This window comes from Platalea leucorodia (assembly GCF_965183815.1).
Source record: "Platalea leucorodia genome assembly, chromosome: 13".
NCBI classification, from domain to species: Eukaryota; Metazoa; Chordata; class Aves; order Pelecaniformes; family Threskiornithidae; genus Platalea; species Platalea leucorodia.
The window spans coordinates 13,311,660-13,333,096 of NC_138835.1; the positions used below are offsets into that span (position 1 = coordinate 13,311,660).

General features: G+C 43.3%; 1 protein-coding gene across 1 annotated transcript in view; it reads left to right on the plus strand.

Moving 5' to 3' along the window:
• CDH4 (cadherin 4) overlaps positions 1 to 21,437 on the plus strand; it is a gene marked incomplete at both ends in the record, with an annotated part of 463,510 nt that overhangs the window by 377,955 nt on the left and 64,118 nt on the right. Inside the window, one exon of the mRNA XM_082326152.1 lies at positions 5,565 to 5,737. Within this exon, the coding sequence (XP_082182278.1) occupies positions 5,565 to 5,737 (173 nt within the window). The remainder of the gene's footprint in view (positions 1 to 5,564; positions 5,738 to 21,437) is intronic.

The following is a 21,437-nucleotide window of genomic DNA, read 5'->3' on the forward strand; positions in this document are numbered from 1 at the left end:
GAAGTGTTTGTATTGTGAATAGGGGCATGAGATTCCCGGCCTCTGTGGGGAAGAAAACTAAGATCAGGAAACTCGTCTGAAGTGAAAATTTTATTTTTAGGAAATATTGTAAATTTTATATTGCTTTTCAGTATTTAGTCTTCCCATCAAGAGTTACTGTCTTTTCTCTATCTAGCATCGGATGCAGAGTATTCACTAAGTGAGCTTTCCAATTTGGAAAAAAAAAAATTAGGAGGAAGGGGAGGTTTCCATTAGTACAAAGCCATTATTAACTTGGGTTAATGAAGATCTAATGTAATACAGCCATCACCACATGTCTGCACATAATGATTCAATCCTTTTCTACGGGGGAATGATTAAATTAAGTATCTTGTAGGTCAAAATTAGACTGAGAAGGTTAACCAACCTTTAATGATTCTGCAACCATTTACCAGCCATTAAAAAACATAAACTGTAAGATAAAGCTAAACAGAGGATCAGCATTATCAGTAAAAACAGGATGAAGTTTTAGCTTTTTCTCTTTATATCACCTGAGTAGACAGAGAGGATTGTGTGTTTTTATAGTGATACGTGGTATAAAGGGCAAAGTGAAAGGTTTTTTTATCTTTTTTTTTTTATTTGGATTCCTGATAAGTGCCCATTAGCTCTTTCTTTTAACATGCATTAAATCTAACTAATGGATATCAAACCAGCTTAGAAAAATGGTAATTATAAAGCAATTGTAATAAAGACTTTGGGAGCACAACTGTGCCAAGGTATTGTTTGTATGCCTTAAAACCGTGAAAGCTCAGTCTTTACGGAGAAACGCGGTTGCATAGATGGGAGAGCAGAGATTGCAGACAACGTGATGTGAATTAGCGGTCCTTGGCATGCTCTGGGACCGTCTGAGCTAGGAAGAATTGAGCTGATTCTCAGATTCCAGAGTGATTTGGGGGAGACATTTGTTTACGACTGTGTGCTTATCTGATTATACATACGGAGGGCAGCTATCTTTCTTGGTTTGCTTCTGTTTTTTACTTAACGTGTACAGATCAAATGAGATACAGTGAACCTAACAAAATCTTTTTGCGGTCTTTTACAAGCAGATGCAATTAATTTTAAAATTGATAAGCAAAACCGAATATACAGGTAAAAATTGTCTCTTCTTGCTTCCATCCCCCCAGATTCTGTAAGGTTTTATTTTGCCTATCCTGTAGAAAGCTTAATTAATCTAATGGGAATATTTTCCATAAGCGGTGCTTTCAAGCATCTCTCTCATGTGTCTTGTTCACTGTTAGATTGAAACAAAAATATCCCATTTGACAAAATAACATCTAGGAGATTGCGGTCTCTGGGAAATAAAAGAGAATGCCCTGTGAAGTTGCAGATTCTTGGGGTCTTGCCTTTTATTGATAGATCTCCTTCATCATGCTTTACATTAATTTTAACTCAGGTGATACATGAACTTGGCACATTAGTTAATGAAAGCTAATGCACAGTAATCTTGTCATGTGCATGCTAATTCAATCTGCTTCTCGGAAGAGCTGTTCAACATGCAATAAATTTGATTTGATATTGACATGATGTACTAGGTTAGGTATTTTATTTAACATACCGTGTGCCTGATTTGATGAGAAATGTTCTTCTTTCAATGGGTTATCTACCTGAGTTAGTAGGCCAGGTGTGTTGTTTAATACAGTTATATCAAACACCGTCTGGAGTGGGTATTCGTTATGTGATATGCTGCGCAGACTGGGGCAAATTCCCGAGTTTCGACACTTCATACATTCATTTAATGTTGTCAGCAGGCTCGAGAGCAAGCTCTTCAGAGCAGAAAAATAAAGCTAATGCTTCTCTCCCGCACTGAAAGCATAAAGTCCCTCTTGCCATGTTTATACACCTGTTTTGTAGCGCCATCACAACTGGCAGGGTCTGACCCAAAACTGGGAGAGTACGGCGGGGGGGTCTCGCGTGTGACTGGGAGGAGGTTTCCCAGTGTTTCTGGTCTGTAGTAGCTGCTGCCAGTCTCTACTCGGGCAGGGTACAGGGATTTAAAGATGGTGTGGTTAATACTTTGATTTCCGCAAAATGCATACAGACGTCCTGCAGGCCAGATTGGGCAGTCTGTACTTTTTCACTTAAACCCTAACAATACCAGCCTCAGCCCTCAAGCATTTAAGAACTGTGCAGTCTGCCACTGTATTTGCCTAATTTGTGTAGTAATAGGGGCTGGATATGGGGATGTATTTCCTTTATTTTAATATAAAGTATATGAAGCTATTTCCCCATGCACAGGACATAGAAACATGACATTATTTACTTTTATAGCAGGTAAATCACCACCAACCATCTTAGTATAGTGGAAGACTTTATATAGCACCCAGAAGATGTTAGCCACTGTAGCAGTATATATGCACATCGCTCTATTGAAGATTCTTGTGCACAGATATATGTTTATGTCATTCACTGCAGCACACAGGTATCTAGAGGATACATCTTGCTTAAAGACAGACTAAATGTACAGAAAACTGAGTGGAATGTAGGTGGTGAGTGTAGGTTACACCAGCAGATCCCCTGGGAGCGGTCCTTGGGAGTGGTAGCCTCAGCATGGGTAGGAGGAGATGCCGTCACGCTCTTATTCTTGGGTCAACATTACCAGGTGGGAAATGTGTGCGCAGAGGAACGGGAACGGACATCTCGGTCGCCATCCAGCCTGCAGAGAGGAAGAAGTAATTTGCAGCCGGTTTACAGCAGACGGTGGTCAGACAGGCAGCCCCAGGGAGCAGCGGAGAGCCGGGGAAGGAAGCGGCTGCTGCAATTCCATCATGCGCTGCAGAGTGCTGCAGCCACGCAGGGCCCTTTGCAGAGGACGCTTTATTAAGTTACGAGTTAGTAATTAATGCCAAGTTCCTCTCTTTATTTTCTCTGTGGTTGGGTTTCATAATCAAAATTAAAGATATGAGATAGGGAGCAGATTGCCTCTTGAAATACAGCTCCCTGGTGCTCAGTTCGTGACTTTAGAGACATTTGTCCAGTCCCATCTCCCTTTATGGGGATGTAGGTCAAATGCTGTTGAAATAATCCTTTTTGCTAGAGCAGATGTGCTCAGTTCAATGCTACGCTGCAGAAAAGAAGCAAAAAGGTCAGGGAAAGAGTAAAGGAGACCTACTGTACACTGCATCCACAGTGGAGCTGCTGTCAGCTCAGCCCATGCCCACCACAGCAGCAGCCTGCTGGGTTCCCCTGCCAAGTCGGGAACCCACCGGCTCCCACACGTCCTGGTTTATTCTGGAAACCGCAGTGCAGTCTGAGAGATCCCAGATGAGGAGGGACCAGAACTGCGGCGTGCTCTCGTCTGAACTTGGTAGCCCCAATAGCTTCCCTTTCTGAGTTGTTTCTTGCACTAGAAGTGAATCACGAAATGCCACCTGTTTTTTGGAATATGTCCTAAGACTGCACGTGTGCTAAAATAGATTCTGTTTTCTTCTTCCACTTCTGTTTTCATTAGCCCCAGGTTTTGACATCCTATTCAGAGATATTTTCAGTATAGAATGCATTAAGATAACGTAAATTCCAAATCAAACATCTCATTCAGCACATATTCTATTTAAATTTCTCCTGTGCCTTTCCCCTGTACTTATCTAAGGGTTGGCTTCTTTATTTGTATCAGTTGTCTCGTGATAACTGGTTTTGCAAAAGAGCGAAAAAAGAATGCTTGAAGGAGAAAATTCATTGCTTGCGCAGCCTTGTTTCAATTCAGTGTTCCTTCCCTCTCCTGAAGTTTATTGATCGGAAAAATGTTAAAGTTGTTGAATAGTTTGTTTTCATTTCACAAATGTGAACCAGGATTATTGCAGAAAGACAGGAATGTATTCATCATTAGAATTTGCTTTACACATTCATTTATTTTTTAATCTATAATTCTTATTGAACTAAGAAAACTCACAGGGATGTGTATCATCACAGAGAACAAAAAGAGCCTGATTGAGCCAGATGGAAGGAGATCAGCAAAGCACTTTCCACAGTGCAAAAACACAAACTTCAGTGTCACTTCTTGCTAATACTGGGAAATGTTGTTTTCCCAAAATGGGGGAAGATGCTGGGGGGGGTGCCTGTGTGCCGAGTGGCTTAAAGACGCTTGGCTAGGTTACGAAATTCGGGTATGCTGCAGCCGTTGGTAGATCTGTCCATTTAGAGCATGGGGTATGTTTTTAAACTCTTTTGCAAACAGATGCAAGCTCTCCAGCTCTCAGCTTTCTCTGAACTGGAAGCTTGGGAGCTTTGTGACCAAGCTGGGGATCTGGGCTTATTAGATGAGACACGATGCAGTGCTGATGTAGCCACATGTCCTCGAGTTTGCCAGTGGCTCACATATAACCAAGAGGGCAGAACGAACCCAGCTCTTCTTGTAAAACAGCACGTGGCTCCGTCTTAAATCAGCTCAGGTTCTTGTTGGGACCGCTTTGCATCTCCTCCAGCACAGCAGGCTCTTAAGTTGGTTCATCCCGTTCAGAGTTCCCGCATGAGCAGCATTCAAGCGGTACCTTCATTTTTCCATTGATGCTGTTGGGTTTTGATGGTCGCTAAACGAGATTATGTCTGGTTTCACTGTCTCTCTTTGCCTCCCACTCCTCCTTTCAGGTCTCATATCATTAGATTCATCCACTGTTGCAGATTGCTTTTTGTAAGCAGTATGTGTCTGCCCTTCTAGACATTCTCTCCTACCAATATAACAAGTGTAAAGCTGGGCCCTATGAGCTCGGGGGGGTCACAGGACCATGCAGCTGCAGGAGTCCATCCAATCAAGTAACATCTTTTACCCTCATAATGATAATTTCCCACTTCAGCAAAACACCCTGCTGCCAAACTCCAGTGATAATGAGCCTGTCAGTGCATCAGTGCACTCCCAACAGTATCTAGAAAGTAGGGATTGTTTTTTGCAAGGCAAATGAAGACACTGATCATTAGCAAGAAACAAACCGATTCAATACATCGCTGGCCACACATACCAAATCATTGATTTTCTGTCCTGCTGGGCAGCAGCTGTTCCATTTGCACTGCAGAAATGGGTTTTTTTCTCCTGAAGGGGCCAGAAAGGTGGACGTTTCTCCAAGAACTGGAGGCAGCAGGCAGTTGCTTCCTGCACTGGGCATGGACATGTCGATGGGGTCCTTCTGAAGCTGCTGAGAAGTCTGATGGGCTTTCCACTATTAAACTCGACTTCTGAATGCATGTGAACGCAGTGATTGGTTGGAAAAAAATCTCCTGTGAGAATCTATATGAAATTGCAGGACAAAAAATGGTGCCCTAAAACTTACAATCACTGAAAGAATTAGAAGTTAATCATAGATATCCTCATATGACTTCTTGCTATATACCAGTTATGTGTAATCAGTATCCTTACAGATCATCTAGTCTCAGCAGCGTTGCTATTTTCATAATCCTCGCCTTGCCTAGCTGGCTGGATTGAAATGGGATGTCTATTCCGTAGCATTTCTGAGTAAAATGCATGACCCCGAGTCAATGGGCCTGCAATTTGCTCTGCAATGAGATAGTCCTGATATTTTGTCTTCTCTTGTTCCAAGGTACCTACGTGATGACAGTGACGGCAAATGATGCAGATGATGGTACTACAGCGAATGGGATGGTGAGATACCGAATCGTGACGCAGACCCCACAGAGCCCATCGCAAAATATGTTTACTATTAACAGCGAGACAGGAGACATTGTCACTGTGGCTGCTGGACTTGACAGAGAGGTGAGTTTAAAAGCCATCATACTAGGTTTCCCGTTGTTGAGGGTTGCTGATTTGCAAAGTCCGAATCCTGTCTCGAATACAAAGCCTCTAAAAGTTTGAGCTGAGGCATGGAGATCACGGTCTTTGCTTCTGCAGCAACTGTGGGGTATCATGCCTTTGATGTGATATTTTTGTCTTAATCCATATCAGTCAATGAAACCCTGGGAGAATCTTCAAACTCGTGAAGCTGATATTTTCCTTGCGTAAATTTGTACAACTGAAAGATGTAGAAAATACTCCGGAAGGACCAGGGGGATGAATAAAGTGGCATTTGTCCCGCTTCTGTCAGGGGACAGATAAACGCCATACATCTATAGCCCTTTCTAGACCTGCCTTGCTTAGTTCTTTGCATGTTATCTTTGGAAGCAGTTACACAGCCTATACTCAGCACACTTTGCGTGTTTCATGATGGCATCCTTATGTCGTTTCCAAACTAGGAAGATGTCTTCCAGTGATTTTGGTTTTGTGTGAGGTTCTGCCTTTAGTACCTCTTCTTTCTGGTATTTTACAACGTACAGCTTTTCCAAATGCAGAAGCATACTCTGCTAGTGTAAGCTATATAGTATGATTCTCAGAGCTCTGCCTTCTCTAGTTGTGAGTATAGCTCAAGGAGAAAGCATTTGTACCTCACGCATTAAACAAAAATCAGTGTAGCATCAGTGGTGGGAAGGAGTGACCTGGGAAGGAGGGGATGGGGGCGAAGGGAGAGAGGGAGCTTAAGTTCTGTGGTTTTTCCCGTGGGACTGTGTGGTTTGTGGAGCATCACCTGTCCAATGCAATTAGGAGATCTTGATCAACTTGTAAGTGATGGGAAGGATCATTTGTTTATTGAACAGCCAGCCACAGTAGTATGGCTGTGCAGCAAATATGAAAGTAAGGACTTACATAGTCCTAGGCTCAGATGTTTAACTTCAGGCAGCCCCCAGAGATAACAAGTCCAATGAAATCCATTTTGAGAGAGCCCAACGTGCTGCATTTCTGAGAGAAGGCACCAGAAACTGGTTTTGTTCTTCCTTTCCCTGCTTTCCTCCCCCGTGCCCGATGGCAGGGACGGAGCAAGCGGGAGGCCCCACGTGCGGGCTGGTGCGTGGCTTTCCTGCCTGCGACACCAAACTCGGAGGCGTGAGACCCTCCAGCACTTCAGAGATTTTTTTTCCCTTCCACATCAGCCCCGGTGGCACTTTTTTGGCCCCGCTGCAGAGCGCTCTGCCGAGCGCCGGCAGACAGACATTGCTCTGCCGGGCTTTGTGCCCATTTCATTCACATGCCTGAGCCGCTTTTTTGCTTCGGAGCTGCACGGCGGCTTTGGGAGGAATCCCGAATGCGGCTGCAGAGCTGCCGCTCAGGGCGGATAAAAGCAGCAGCAGCAGCTCAGCAGCAAGCGGAGCGCCCCGGGGCAGCCGGCGGGACCAGCACGGGGACCCGGGCCGCTGGCTGGGAACAGCGCAGATTTGGGGCTTGCCCAAGGCAGAGTTTCAGGGCGAGCCAACCCGGGGGGAGACGCTGCGTGAAACAGCTTTTCAAGGAGAAGGTCGGGTGAGCGGAGAGCTTTCCAGATGTGAAGACAAGAAGCAGAGCTGGGGGAGCGGGAGGAGCACCGCAGCCTGCTCCTTCCCACCTGACGTGGCAGACATTGCAAACGCAACCTAGGGCAGATTTGACCTTTCCTTGCTCTTTTTATTTAGAGAACTGGAAAGTTAGCTGAATCTTAAGCAGGTAGATTATCCTAGGCAATGCTGAAGCCTGCAGTGTGCTTGCAGTTGAAGAGGAGAAACAAGTGCTGTAGAGATTGCTGGCAGCCCTCGGGGGGACGGTGGCAGAGTACGCCGAGGAGGGAACTGAATTCTGGCAGGAAAACGCTGATTTTATGGAAATGACAGAACTATTATTGCCCCCTTGACATCAGTGGGGGCCAGCATTTTAATGTAGGGCTTTACGGGTAGAGAAAGGTCATCGGTTTGTATTAATTTCAGAGACGTAGATTGGGATAGCTTGGTGGGAGAGAGGTTTTAATCTCAACAAATCAGCTGAAAAAGGAGGCAGGTGATAATTAGGGGGAAAGGGTAAGGCAGAACGGTCGTCTTTTTTCAGGTTTATCTCATTGCGTCTGAAGTATTTTAAAAATTTGCAGGGGAATCATATGCTTCACGTTAGTTCCCCTGTTGCACTGAGTCTGGGAAATCCAGGCAAGCTGGCACCTCGTCTATGGAAAGTCGGTGTTGAGCGTCCCAAGCTGGGTACCAGGTTGGGCAAGGGACGCTTGGATCAAGGCAGAACAACCAGCTCTGGGCACAGTCCTGGGGCTGCCCTGAAGGTAGGGGACACGCTTGTTCCCAGCGCTCTCTGCTGTGTTTCAGGATTACATCTGGAATTGGCAAAAGTTTCTGGTTTATTAACATAAAATTGTATTGGGTCTAAATTGAAAAATGTGTTTAAGCACTCCCATAACTGTACCACAGATTGTTTTTTTGTTTTTGTTTGTTTTTCCTGAAATCTTGAGAAAGCTATTAGAGGAGTAAATTTGGTTTTGCTGCTGACATTTTCTTGTTGTTAGGAAAAGGAGCCGAAGAGCAGTATTTGGAATGCAGATTTGTGTAAATTAAAATGTTAACAAATCTGACCTATTCAGCTGAAACTACTACAACCAAGATAAATTCCCTGGATACCAGTTATTTCTCCAAATGCTTATTGACACATTTATCAGTGCCTGTGACACTATTATGTTAAGCTGTGTTGAAACAGAACCAGATTTTCAGTCTCCATTGGACCCTTCTACCTTGCTCCTGCAATGCAAAGGCGCCTCAAAGCAGGCGCGAAAATAACTGTCAAAGCTATTCCCTATCTGAGAGGCAGATCCATGTTCAGATCCAGCATTTGTCTTTCAGAGGGGAGAAAAGTCACTTCAGAACTGGGGTTTCTAGCTCAGCATTTCTGTTGCGTGCTCATTAAATGAGACTTCCCGATGCTCTCAGCATCTCCACTGAAATATTGGTTCTTTACTGGTTTCTTACATTACCTTCAATTCACAAAATGTCCGAGAAACTGGACGAGGTGTTCCAGCTTGTCTTGTGTCATGAGAAGTGTTTTGGTTAACCTGCAAGAAACCTATTTTAAGACAAATTCATGTAGTTTGCTGCTGTTTCTAAACCCTCATTCCCACAAACCGAGGAGGAAATTAAAAACTCGGCCTCTCAAATTGTGCTAAATGTGTCTGACGCTGAAGATAGCAAAATGAAAAGCGAAGGTATTAAAATATTGATGGCTTTAAAGTTATCTTACCTGGGTCCCAGTAATCTGGATGTAAATATGGTCACAATGCTGTGTGTCCATTCACTCATTACGACTGCGCTTAATTGAATGGATCCCCAAGGAAGATAAAGATAATTGGACTGCACTTCATAAAAATTATTAAAGGAGGACAGTTTAACAACAGCCTGATTTAAGCTCCTGGATGCCTAAGGGTGAGAAATGCCAAAGGTGGAACAAAGGCACATCTATCCCTTGAATTAATAGGGAAAACGATAGGGATTTAGAGTGCGCCAGAGGTTCAAAGGTACATTCAGACAGCCAGGCTTAGATGAAAAGGTTAAAAGCAGATACTCGCTCTAATACAGGAAAACGTCAGGGAAACATAGGAAATCTGTAGCTGATTTAATGAAACTAGGAGGGAAAGATCAAATAGTGGTGGGAGCACAAAATGTGTGGATTAATAGGGAAGGCTATGAGCACGCGAGATGGACAGGTTGTAACAAAGTTCACGGGGTGGGAGGGGACCACGCTAGCTTATTTAATTTACGGCAGGCTGCTGCAGAAATGGGTGGTACTACTAGGAGTTGCTACCCAACTGATAGCTTAATTTAGCAGTGCACCCGAATTCCAGATTTCATTGCTTTTTCTTTTTTTTCCACTGGGAAGAAAATAACAAGAGGTAAAAAAAGGGTCAGCTGTCCCCAGCTGGGGCTTGGAAACAGGCAGAACTTTCATATTTCTGTTTTCCATTCTGAAAAGTCACATTTCTCCTTATAACCATGCAAAAGGGACCAGATCTGTTCTGCGTGTTTGCTCATTTTGTCCGCTGCCGCTCACGCTGGGGTCCCAGGCGGTGATCGAGCCCAGACTGTCAGTCTGACGGTGAGCTCCTGGTACAGTAATTCCACTCCATCAGCTCTTTTGATTTCTCTGGTGGCAGAATATCTGTCTCAGTAGCACAGTAAACCTGCACTGGGGCTATAGTGTAGGCAATATCATCCTCTGAAGAGCTTCTGCTAAATATTTTATGAACATGGACTTTGAGCAAGCAAAGGGGAAAAAAAAAGAAATGAGAGAAAAGGAGCTGGTTGATCCCACGCTCTGCTGGCAGGCCAATAAATGTCGAGGCATCTCAAATGTCATCCAGGCTTATTTGAGTTAAGAAGTATTTTGGCTCTGCGGTGTTTGTAGTGTAATGTTGCTAACTTTTTGAGATCTCCTTTAGAAAGGAGTCCCTTCCCAGCACATTCATCTCGTGTTGAAGAAATGAAGAAAGTCAGGAGCTCCAAGTTGCTTCTTCTGAACTTCTCTATGTTTGTATTTCTTTTAAAAGTGATCGGAGCTCTGCTCCTGCAAATGCTTTTAAAAATACATGAAATCTAGTTCTATGATTACTACACTTGGCTTTCCGAAAATGCGATGTTGCTAGTCTTTCTCAAGTGAGTGAAAGATAAAAGGGAGAGCCTGCCAACAACTGAGTTAGTGGCTTATTTTATTTATGAATGAAATGGCAGGATTTTTGTGGGGAAGAGGAAAAGTTCTTCTTATTGGCAGAGACAGTTGATTTCTTTTCCAGCACTCTGGTTTTGGTGCAACTAGACGTTTCTGATAGAGCAGACTTTTGAAATGTTATGTGTAAAAGAAAAGCAGTACTATTCTCCTCCAAAAACTGAGCGGGGATTGGTTTGTACCATCTGTGGCAACTATTTTGGGTACATTTACCTCCAGGTCATTGCAGTAGCTTTTCAAAACCTGCTTGTTACTTCATTTCAAATGTTAGCTGGAAGTAAACAAGGCATTGCACTCATCTATCTATTGGGACTGCTATAATTCATCCTTTGTGAAATAGTCCCGAAGACAGCAATCTGCTGATTCAAGATTACCTAAATACAGTGGTTTTAATCTGGGCTTGGCTCTTCCAGCCAGCTGATACTAAGTGTAGCCAACAGGTAGCAGCCTTGCTTTCTGTACCAGGAAATTTTCCTCTGACAGGAGAGTCCAGCAGCTTTCAATCCTTTTTCCGCCCCTGGAATATAACAAAAGGATTTTATTCTGTTCTAAATGACGGTCGCCTGTGTTAATTATTTCCCCTCACTGCATATCAATGCGATGTTCTGCAAAGCTGCGCCTCCTCCTCTGAGCAGGGCTGGAGGAACATCTGCTGCAGCGTGAGGCTGAAGGATCTCGACACGATACGAGTGATATATGAGTGAATCTGCAGATTATCAATCCTGTATGTGTACTGACGAAATACAAAGAATGAGGGAAAGTGACACCTAAATGGCTTGACTGCATCCTAAGAGTTTCTGTTTCCCATTTTCCTCACTCAAATTAGCCATCCCCAAGGAGCAGTGAGGACTAATGCAAAATTGGTAAGAGGATGTCACCTTCTGACAGGCACCATCTAGCATGCACCGTATTTGCTATTTGTATCTATTACAGGAGTTCTTTAAAGTGAGAGGGATTCTGGTTTTCATGTTCTCTCCATTATTTTTTCCGGAGAAGAGCTAAAACAAGGTTGTTAGATTCTGCTGAACCACAAGGATCTTGCTTTCAGAGATGAAGTTCCTGTATCACTGCAGTAAAACATGCAGAAAAATGCATCCACAGCTGAACTCACAGGAGGAGAACGAGAGTGAGAGATTAGCAATTATTTTGCCAGTGAGGCACATCCGTTTCTGTGAACTTGGACCCCAAGCCCCTGTATTTAGCTTCCAGACTCGCAGGCTCCCAAAGTGTTTTCCAACGACTGAGGTGATGAAGGACTGTAACAAGGGTAAGTGGCTTTCCCACTTCTCACGGCATTCAGATAATGACTGGAGGTCTTTGTGGGCCGTGTCTTCAAGCCAGCCATAAACTACCGGAGTCTTAACAGAGGTAACAGGTAAAATACTGTAGCATCCTCTGTACAGCAGCGCAGGCTGTGTGGTTTTTTTGTTCCTTCTAGCCTTGGCCTGAATGTTTCCAGCACAGTTTCCCTTTGCTATGGAGAAGCAGTTTGCCCCAGCAGTGTCGCACAGCAGGCTCTGCCCTCGCTGTCCGCCTGGCTGCCGCGCCCCATCCCGGGGATTTGTGGAGCGCGAAGTCGTGCTGGGGGAGGAAAGCCACTCTATAAATGTCATTCATCACTGAACACTGTGTTATTCCTGATACCTTGTAATTTTTCAGGTCTGTGTAACAAAAATGTAAATACTGAAGCTTTATATATTAATATGCCTGAAATCGTTACTTAAAGATAAAACTGGTTAAATTATTCAGTTATAAAATTATCCCATTTCCACAGCAGCATATGCTGTCAAAGGCAGAGCTGATTAGCCATAAGCTGAATTTAGCCAGTAGATTTATGCTTGATTCTGGTTTATGTTTCTACATAGTACGTAGGACTGATTTGAGCTTGCTCCATCATTCCAGCATGCATTTCATTTTCTCATTACAGACAAGAATTACCTTTTTCAGCAAATTATGATGAGGAGCACTACACTCACCAGTGAAGAAGGTTCATTTTATTAACCCCATTTAGTGCCTTTGGAAATGCGTCGTGCACCCAATGGAGGGCCACTTGTAGTAATTTGAGATACCAGAAGTTAGTAGATGGGGAGGGCTTGAATCTGCTCTGAGCGCTGTTGGTCCAGCATTGCTTAATGGATTCCTCAGCAGTCCTTGTTGCAGGATGGGAAAGATGTGAGCAAAGCCACGTCATAGAAATAACGCCATTTGTTTTAATTAAGAAAGGAATTTTGTCAGTGGTTCTGAAGCCTTGTTACACTACCTGGAAAGAATATGTCTCTCCATTTGCGTTTCTTGAATAGCAGCGGCTGTGTGTCTTTCTGGTGGGTGTTTCCAGAATCATCTGTACCTTTCAGTCTTCTGGATGATTGCTGCAACTCACTAAATACAATGCTGTCAATCAGTTTTTAGAGCTTGTGTGTATGGAAAGGGTTTTTTTTTATTATTATTTTTCCTTGATAAAAACCTGATAGCTAGGTAAAATATTATACTGATAGAGGACGGGCTCTGAGCCATGGACCTTGGAAGACAATAGCATGAGTATGTGTTTCACTAAAAAAAAAAAAAAAAAAAAAAAAAGAGTATTTGGAGATGATAGGAGACACTTTTAAAGAAAAAAAGAGCTTTCCAAAAAAGAGGCTGGTAAATAGCTTGGAAACTGTGGGAGTCCAATGAGTAGATAGGAAAACAGCCATGGTATTTACCTCCCAAAAAAATTTACCAGCAAGATGATCAGGACTCAAATGTAATGGGCTGGAGACCAACCGGTTATACAAATTACAATGATCTGTTGGCACCATTTGAATGCGAGTTTGTGTAAGCTCAGCGTAGCTGAGGTTTCATCGGCACATATTCACTCATTATCCTCCCTGTGCTTAGACACTAATGGCCCTGTCATCACTGGGGGGTTTAGGAAGTTAACAACACTGACAAGCAAAGAGAAACACTAATGAAGGAAGTAAGACAGCACAACAAACACGTATTTAATCATACTGCCTGGACAAGCAGAGCACTCTTTATGGGCACTTGTATTGCTCGTCCTTGACCGATAGATGTGTGACATTTAATCCTTGACATCTCTGCTTTTGGGGAAGGAGCACTTTGCATGCTCTGGAAAAATATGGCAGAGCAGAGCCTGTTTGGTTAAGCAAGCTGCTCAGTCTGATAGTTTCCATGAAACCTTATCATGCTCTTCCCATTATTTCAGTCTATGCAACACAAACTCTTTGGGATTCAGAAAATCATGGTCAACCTGTCGCCAGGATAAGCAGTCCTACCGATTTTTTTAATGCTAATTTTGAACTTGTCTTCACTAATTCTTTGCTTTGCTGTTGGCACTGCCAAGATGCCGTATTCACAACTGGGACATGCTGCGTCTTCTTTGCCACTCCTCTTGCCCTTTGAAGGAGGAGAGCGTCAGAGCTGTTTGTGAGGGGTGAGGAAGGACCCATGATTTTCTGGCCATGCTGATCCTCTTGAGAAGCTGGGTTCACATTTGCAGACCAGTTGCCGCGGGGGCTTCATCTTTCCTGATGAGACTGACAGTCCCCGTGCTCCAGCGAAACGTAGCGGCGGAGCTGATGGGGAGCCCACCTCGGCGCCACAGCGCTTCTCTGCAATAAATATCTGACAAGGTGATCTGCCACACACAGTTTGCATTGGTCTTGGCCCTGCTCCTATCCGAGGGCATTTCATTACCCATCAAATTATATTTTTAATAAAGAGGATCAAATAGAGCAATGGTGCTGCTTTTATCGGTCTAGTTGTTCTGTGAAGTTTTTCAGTTTGAGCCCCTGTGCACTGTGTCCCTCTTCTGAAGATGTGCACAGGGTGCTCTAACCACAGAACAGAGAGAACTGGTGTATAACAGTAAACCTACAGCCAGTTTACGTCTCCCGAGGAGCTGATTCCACCAAGAATGAGTCCTGCCCTTTGGCTGAGACGAAGAGTTTCCTCCCACTCAGACAGTGCATATGGAGCTATTTACTGCCAGTCAGAGTAGCTCCCCAGTTTGATTTCTTATTCCTTTTTCCATTTGGCTTAGACTCTCTTTTATACACCTGGCTTCCTTTAAGTATTGCTAGCATTCAGATGCTACAGCCTCTGGAGGAGATTGTACTGATTCACATGTTAAACTGTAATGACTTCTTACTCATATTTGGGCAAGCTGTTGAAGAGATGTTACCAAATTGAAAAGCTACATGATTTGGGGTTGACCTACTCAAATAAAACAAACCTTTGAGTTTAATTGGATCCGATTATAGAGTCTGAGCAAGAATAGGACCGATACCCAACCTAATCAGTTCTCTTCTTTTAAATGTGGATATCTTCAGAGCCTCTCCTAGAAGAAAATTCCACATATACTAATAGTCTATAGGCCCTTTCCTTTCTTCACATGCATTTTAGTATGTTCAGAGACTTCTGATACAGTCTGGTTGCACTTGTTTCAAGTTGCTCGTGAAATCCCACCTCTGACTACAGTGGGTTGGCTTATACATTATTCAATAGTAAAATCCCAGCTGAAAAGGGAGGGGGGGGAAAAAGTTAAGTATCAGAGTGGAAAGCTCACCAGGTCCTTAGCATAATCTCTCTGGTTCAGACCTGCATTTCTTTTTCTATTTGAGCTTGTCTTACAGTGGAGAATAGTGTATCGTTCCAATTTTAGATAGAAGACTACCTGCTCAGCTCAGGCAGATTTAAAGTTTTTCTTCTGGTACATCACATACTTTCCAACAGCCCCTTCCTCTCTCTAAAGGGATTATTGTCTAAATCTGCACGAGGTCAAGTGAAATAATTAAACACAAGCTGGCTCCGCTAATTAACTTATCCACAGACCATTGTCTGTTATTAGCATTTTAAAGAGAGACTTTGTTAACTCTCTCTTCCTAGACCTAGTAGTGTCTTTTTAATAACACCACCCATTCCTATAAGCATCTTTGGCTACATTTCTTACTAAGATATTATCATCGACACGTTTGCCAGAGCATGAACGAGTTTACAGGATGTTTCAGTCTGCCGCAGCTACTTTTCTTAACAGAGCATAAGAAAAAGGCAGCTTAAATGCAAAGGCATGTAACTGTCAGAAGACCAGATATAGAGCCTTGTATTCTGAAAGTATTCTTGAAATGGAGAGTCATCAGTGTAAACAATGGAGAGACTAAATTATGTGCTTTGTAAAATATAATTAAAATGGTGATATATCTAGCATCTTATAGCGCATCTCATCAGAGCTTTGGAACCATGTCAGGATCAGGGAGTATGGAGTTGCTGGGGATGTAATACGTCCAAAAAGACAGAAACTTGTGCACAGGGAGAAAAATGTGGGAGGTTGCTATTCTGCACCATGAATGCTGTCCAATTCCTTGAGTTCTGCGCTAATTAGTATCCCAAAAGGTGGCAGAAGGTGGCTCTTTGAAGGGGAGGACTGTTCCTGTTAGACACTTCCAAGCACCACTAGACTGGCTATAAATAATCGCAACATCAGGTACCGAGGTTTGGGATATTCCCCATTCACCACAGGCTGGGAGAGGCTCTCCTGGACAAGGCCAGCGAGGTCTCATGTGCAGGCAGGCAGGAGCTGTCTGTTCCCAGAATGGCACGTTAAAGCACCTAGGAGCTTGTAGCCGCAGAGCAGTGAGGCAGTTTCTTCTTTTGTCATGGTAACCTCACCTTTTTTTTTCCTAATTTTTAGGCTAAATATTTTCCTTTCAATGTTGTTCTGTTATTCCAATTTTCAAAAATTGTGGGGATTTCGTGTAAGAAATCCTCATTAAGTGGAGTGTGTCAGTGCAGTGATGTTGAATTCAAGCTATTCATTTTTTGCACTTAAAATGCTTTCTGTCCCAAACGCTTTTCTAGAAAAATAAATGTCATTTTCCATTAAAGTAAACAGGTCACATACTGAGTGACCTCAAATCTGATGGCTAAAATTTAGAAGGGGAACTAATTGGATAAAAATGCGGTGACTCATACTATCCAGACATTCAATAAGTTGGCCTTTCCAGTCTTAATTTATACAGCTCTCTGAAAAATAAATAGATTGCAGTTTCACGTTCACATCAACGTGGAATTAATCTCAGTTTATAAGGAAGACTCTTGTTTTAATGGTTAAAGGTTTGGGTAGATGCCCAAACAGGGGTAAACGGGCTAGGCTGATTTCTGCTGCCTGAGGATGGGAAGCCGGGTTTGTAAGTCAGCAGCGAGTGACTCTTGCAGAATTGGTAAAGCTTTGCTGGTAGATATCTGCTTTTCTAAAGGGAGGGTTTGATACCGCCCAAGCAAGCGTATGCCAAATAAAATGCCTACTTAGAAAGCGTTGTTTTCACATTCTGAAGGTGAATTTCAGAGAGATAAGACGACCAGCATCCTCCTCTCTTTAACTCTGTGCAAACCCTGGGGTTTGCTTGCAGCAGAGTGGAGCTGGCCCAGCCATAGAGATCTGCAGCGTTTGAAATATCCTACAATATATTGTATGTATTTTGCTCACAGGGGAGCTGGTACTGAGACGAAGTGAAGTAGTAGATGAGAGGATACTCCACGCATTATTCATTCTGGAAGTGGTTTGTTTTGGAGATGTGTATGTTTCTGCAATTATTTTAGCCATTAAACTTCAGGCCTGAAAATGCTTTCATCTTGGCTGATTCCATCTTTTTGTGGCCATGGCAATGCAGAGGAGTGTGATGGGAAATGCATTATTAGATTTGTAAATTATGTGCATTTTTCCCCCCTTGATGTTTGATATCAGAAGACATGATGTTTGACAGAAAAGGTAATGAACAGTATTTGCTTGTAAATCAGCAGCTAGATGTGATTTGAATGAATGCATATTTGAGCATAAAGAGAAAATCTGAAAGGGTTACCAGCGCTCCTCACTATCAGAAAATCTGCCCTACGGGTGAGAAGCGGAGGCAGCTTCCATCAGCCTCTGCTGGGGAGGCACTGAATGACTGCGGGACTTCAACATACCAACTGTTTACAAAGCAATCGCTGCCCCGACCGTGGTGCTTATAGACCTATCTAAACTGGCTTTCCGCGAGCAAGCTTCGCTAGCGCTCGTAACACAGCTTGAAGACCAGGGAAACGTGCAGGACGTTGGATGGATCTTTGGGTAGGTGGCCCACCTGCAGCTCCTTTGGCCATGGCAACGTTTCTGTGAACCCACAAACTAGAGAACTGGAGAATGTCTCAGCCTGTATCTGTGAGTAAAAGTCGAAGCAGCAGCAATCATTTATGTAGGTGATCCTGATTAGGCAGAAAATGCCCCACAAGAGTTTCCCACCCCCAGATTAGGACAAAATAATGAATTTTTAAAGTCATAATTACCAATCAGAAAAAAATCTGGAATCAACATTTTTATTTTAATAGCTGCAAAAATGTCACATTGATATTGGTCTTCTAAAACGATGTTTGACATTTTAAAAGATCAATTTTTGTCAAAGTTATCTCAAACCGTTAAAACCATTTAAAAGGGACTATTTTGCAATGTAGAAATAAATTCCAAGTGAGGGAGAGGTTTCGAATGCCCTTCCTTGGGAGCAGTTTCACTCTTAGCACCTTCTGATGAAAAACCACTTTGTCATAATGTTCTCCACCAGTTTTCGTCCTCAGGCCCCTTCATCCCTCTATATGGTCTCTGCCACTGCTGTCATCCTACCATATCAAAATGGGTATTTAGGGATGTTGTTGTGAAAGCTAATTCCACTGCTCGCAATAAGAGCCTATTAATGTAACTCAGAGTGACCATTGCCTGCAGTATTTAGCATCTTCAAAGGCTGACTGACAGATTTGAGAAAGGGATTTTGTGTTACTGTGCTGACCCCCGATGCTGTACCAGGGCAGGTCTAGAGAGGAGCACAGGCACAAAGTTTTTCTTACAACATCCGTAGGAAAAATAAGGTTGGCTAAATCACATACTTAAAAACCAGATGTGCAGAGGAGCATTCAGGGAAAACGCATCAAAACATCTTGCAAAAACTCATTTAAAGTTACATAAATTATTGTTTGCATTTTCACATGCAGTTATTTCCAGTCTAACCAGCTGTATCTGTTTGGAGTGGCCCTAAATAAATACATCATTACATAAACACAGAATTTGTTTGGGGATTTTTTTCCAATGAGGTCCAGGCCCTGTTTGCTTCGCAGTACTGCACAGACTGTGAGAAGGAGGTGTCTGAATTTCAATTGGACACTTTGACACAGAAAATCCCATTCTTAGTATGTTTGGTGTTTCTAAATCGTCTGGTGACAGCTACCTTAAAAGAAGACACAGTAAATAATATGGTACATTTTTTGCAAGAGAAATTTGAATGTAAGTAGAAAGTCCAAGCGGGTGATTACATTTCATTTAACATTTTTCACCCCCTTTTGGTACAGCAAGCCAGCGTCTGGAGCATGCTGATGCACTGTACAGGCATTTGGCTGACAGGCTTCCCAGCAGCATATTGGTTCGCTGCTTATTCGGAAAGCCGGATGATTGCTGTTCAAGGAGAGGGCTGTGTCATGATCTGCGGTGATAACGCCGCAAGCCCTCCGCCACTGCATTATCATCTCACAGGATGCAATTACCTGATAAACGGTGACGCTCTCCGTAGCCGTGCATTGGTTATACGCCGCTGCAAGTCCAGTCCACAAAGTTCAATCCAGTGTTCAAAAGTCCTTAAGTACCATTGAAGTGTTCTCTAGCGGGTCCCCGGGTTTTATAAATGAGAAAATAAATGAAGTGACTTAAGGCGCAGAGACGCTCGCCTGTGACTTCTCTGTTCCAAACCAGAATAAAATGTGAAAGAATAATCTGAAAGACATGATGGTTTTTATTGAAGAAATAATCAGAGAGTCACTTATCAGAATCAGGAAACCTGCTTTATCCTTTGTTGCATTATAAATAAGAATTATATTTGTTCTTGGGAAACAAGGCTTGAAGTACACTGCAACACGTTATTGTGAGTGACGCACGGGGAGCGACTGAATAAATACTGCCTGTCTGTTCCATTAGGTGATGTTGTTTCTTATATTTCTCTGCTTTCCTTACCAGGAATGAGTTGGTTTATCATTTCAGAGGTGCAGTCTTAGCATTCATTGGGTCACTCGTTACCGGGTCTTAATTCGGAGCTGACCGGAGGATGCTGGCTGCCGGGCGGGGAGCGTGGTGGTGGGGAGGAGGCAGGGGCTGGGGCCTCCAGCTCGGCCCCGATCTGCTCGCGGCCGAGGTGGGCTCTCCAGCTGCGGGGGGAGCACGGTTGGCCAGGCCATCCCAGAATGATGTGGAGGAAGGGAGAAGAAGGGAGAAACACCTGTCCTGCACCCTTCTGCCTCTCCGGGAACGGGGAGATACAAGGGGGGATAAGGGTGGAGATAAAACAGAAAGAGGAGGAGCAGACCTTTGCAGGGATGGAAGATTAAGGAGGTTGGCCTGAAGGGGTTCGTAGCAGAGCCTAATCAGGCTTAGGGGCATCTGCTTGCCAAAACTAGCCTAGTGCTTACTCGCTCTGGTGATTGGACATAAGCAGCCTTGAAAATGATTGAATCTGGTTAATAAATAAATGGTGCCGGTAGTGTCAGATGTCTTATGTTGAAGGAAGAAAACTGAGATCCCATGAAAAGCGTGAACACTCACGATTGTTTGGAGAGAAGTCAAGTAACGATGAAGCATAGCTGGGGTGTTGCAGCTGAAGGAAGAGGTCGAAGCTATCTTCTGTGCATCATGGGAAGAGTTTCTTGCCCTTTTTTCACTCTTCATGTGAACTCTGGCAAAGGCTTTAAGCTCTGAATTTAAAGGGATGTAGAAAATGCCATTCTAGATGGGACAGCCCACATAGTTCAGCATCTTCTCACGATACAGGCATCTGTCAGAGCTTTAGGCATGAGCTCTTGGAGCTGCGTGTTTGGTGGTTATGTCTCACACTAGGTGATTAGATGTAAAATTACACAGTATCATCTTAACTTGGAACATAAAACCACTTCCATGCTCTGTCTTGACTGTTCATACGTTTCTTGGCAGAAGCTGTTGCAGACACCAGCTTTCAATCCTTTCAAATTAAATGTCAGTTGATGACAGAGTCGTCGTCAGGACGAGCGTCCTGCTTATTCTGCTTCCCCCGGCTCTGGAGAGCGGTTCTGCACCTCCTGAGCTTGCTGATGAGCAGCTCATCTGGGAGCAGTTTCGAAGGAGATCTTTGACTTTCTTTGGCTTCCCAGAAGAATTCATAATTATTTCCTCCTTTATCATAGAGTGCAGCTGGAGGCTTCAGCTCCATTAGAATTGCCCTGGTAATTTCACAGTGTGAAATTTACAGCAAACAAGGGACATTAATGTTAAACAAATTTATGCAACAGCAACCCTCACCCAAGTCATTAAAAGTGTGTGCAATTTTTAATGGATGCTTCAGCATGGCATTTGATAAGTTTGTTCATTTCTTTTCCCAGTCTGTTAAGTATACGTATACACACACGTAAATTTTTCTGCCAGAGTTATCGGTAAGAGCTGGCTATGGAATGTCACCTCCTTGCAAACACATTAAACATGGCTGTAATCCCACTCGCGGTGGAGTGAAGAGAGGCTGTCGATGAAGAGCGGATTTGTGTGTGTGCACGAGTGTGGGTCTGTGTGCAACTCAAATAATCCAATTGAACTATGTAGTGATTCTGAATTATGTCTATTTGAAAAGACAGGATATCATAAAGACTGCTAATATGGTGGAAAATTATATTAAGCTGAGACAAGACAAAGTTGATTATGTGCTAGACTAGTGCAGATGTGCCTGGCGCTAGTCATTTATGCATATTGATTGATCTTAAATATAGCAGAGCAGAGGATGGCAGTGGTGTTTGTATGGTTATTGATTTTGTTTCAGCTCCTTGGGCTGTCATCGTAAGCTTTCAGATCCAACTACCTTGACTGATACAACTC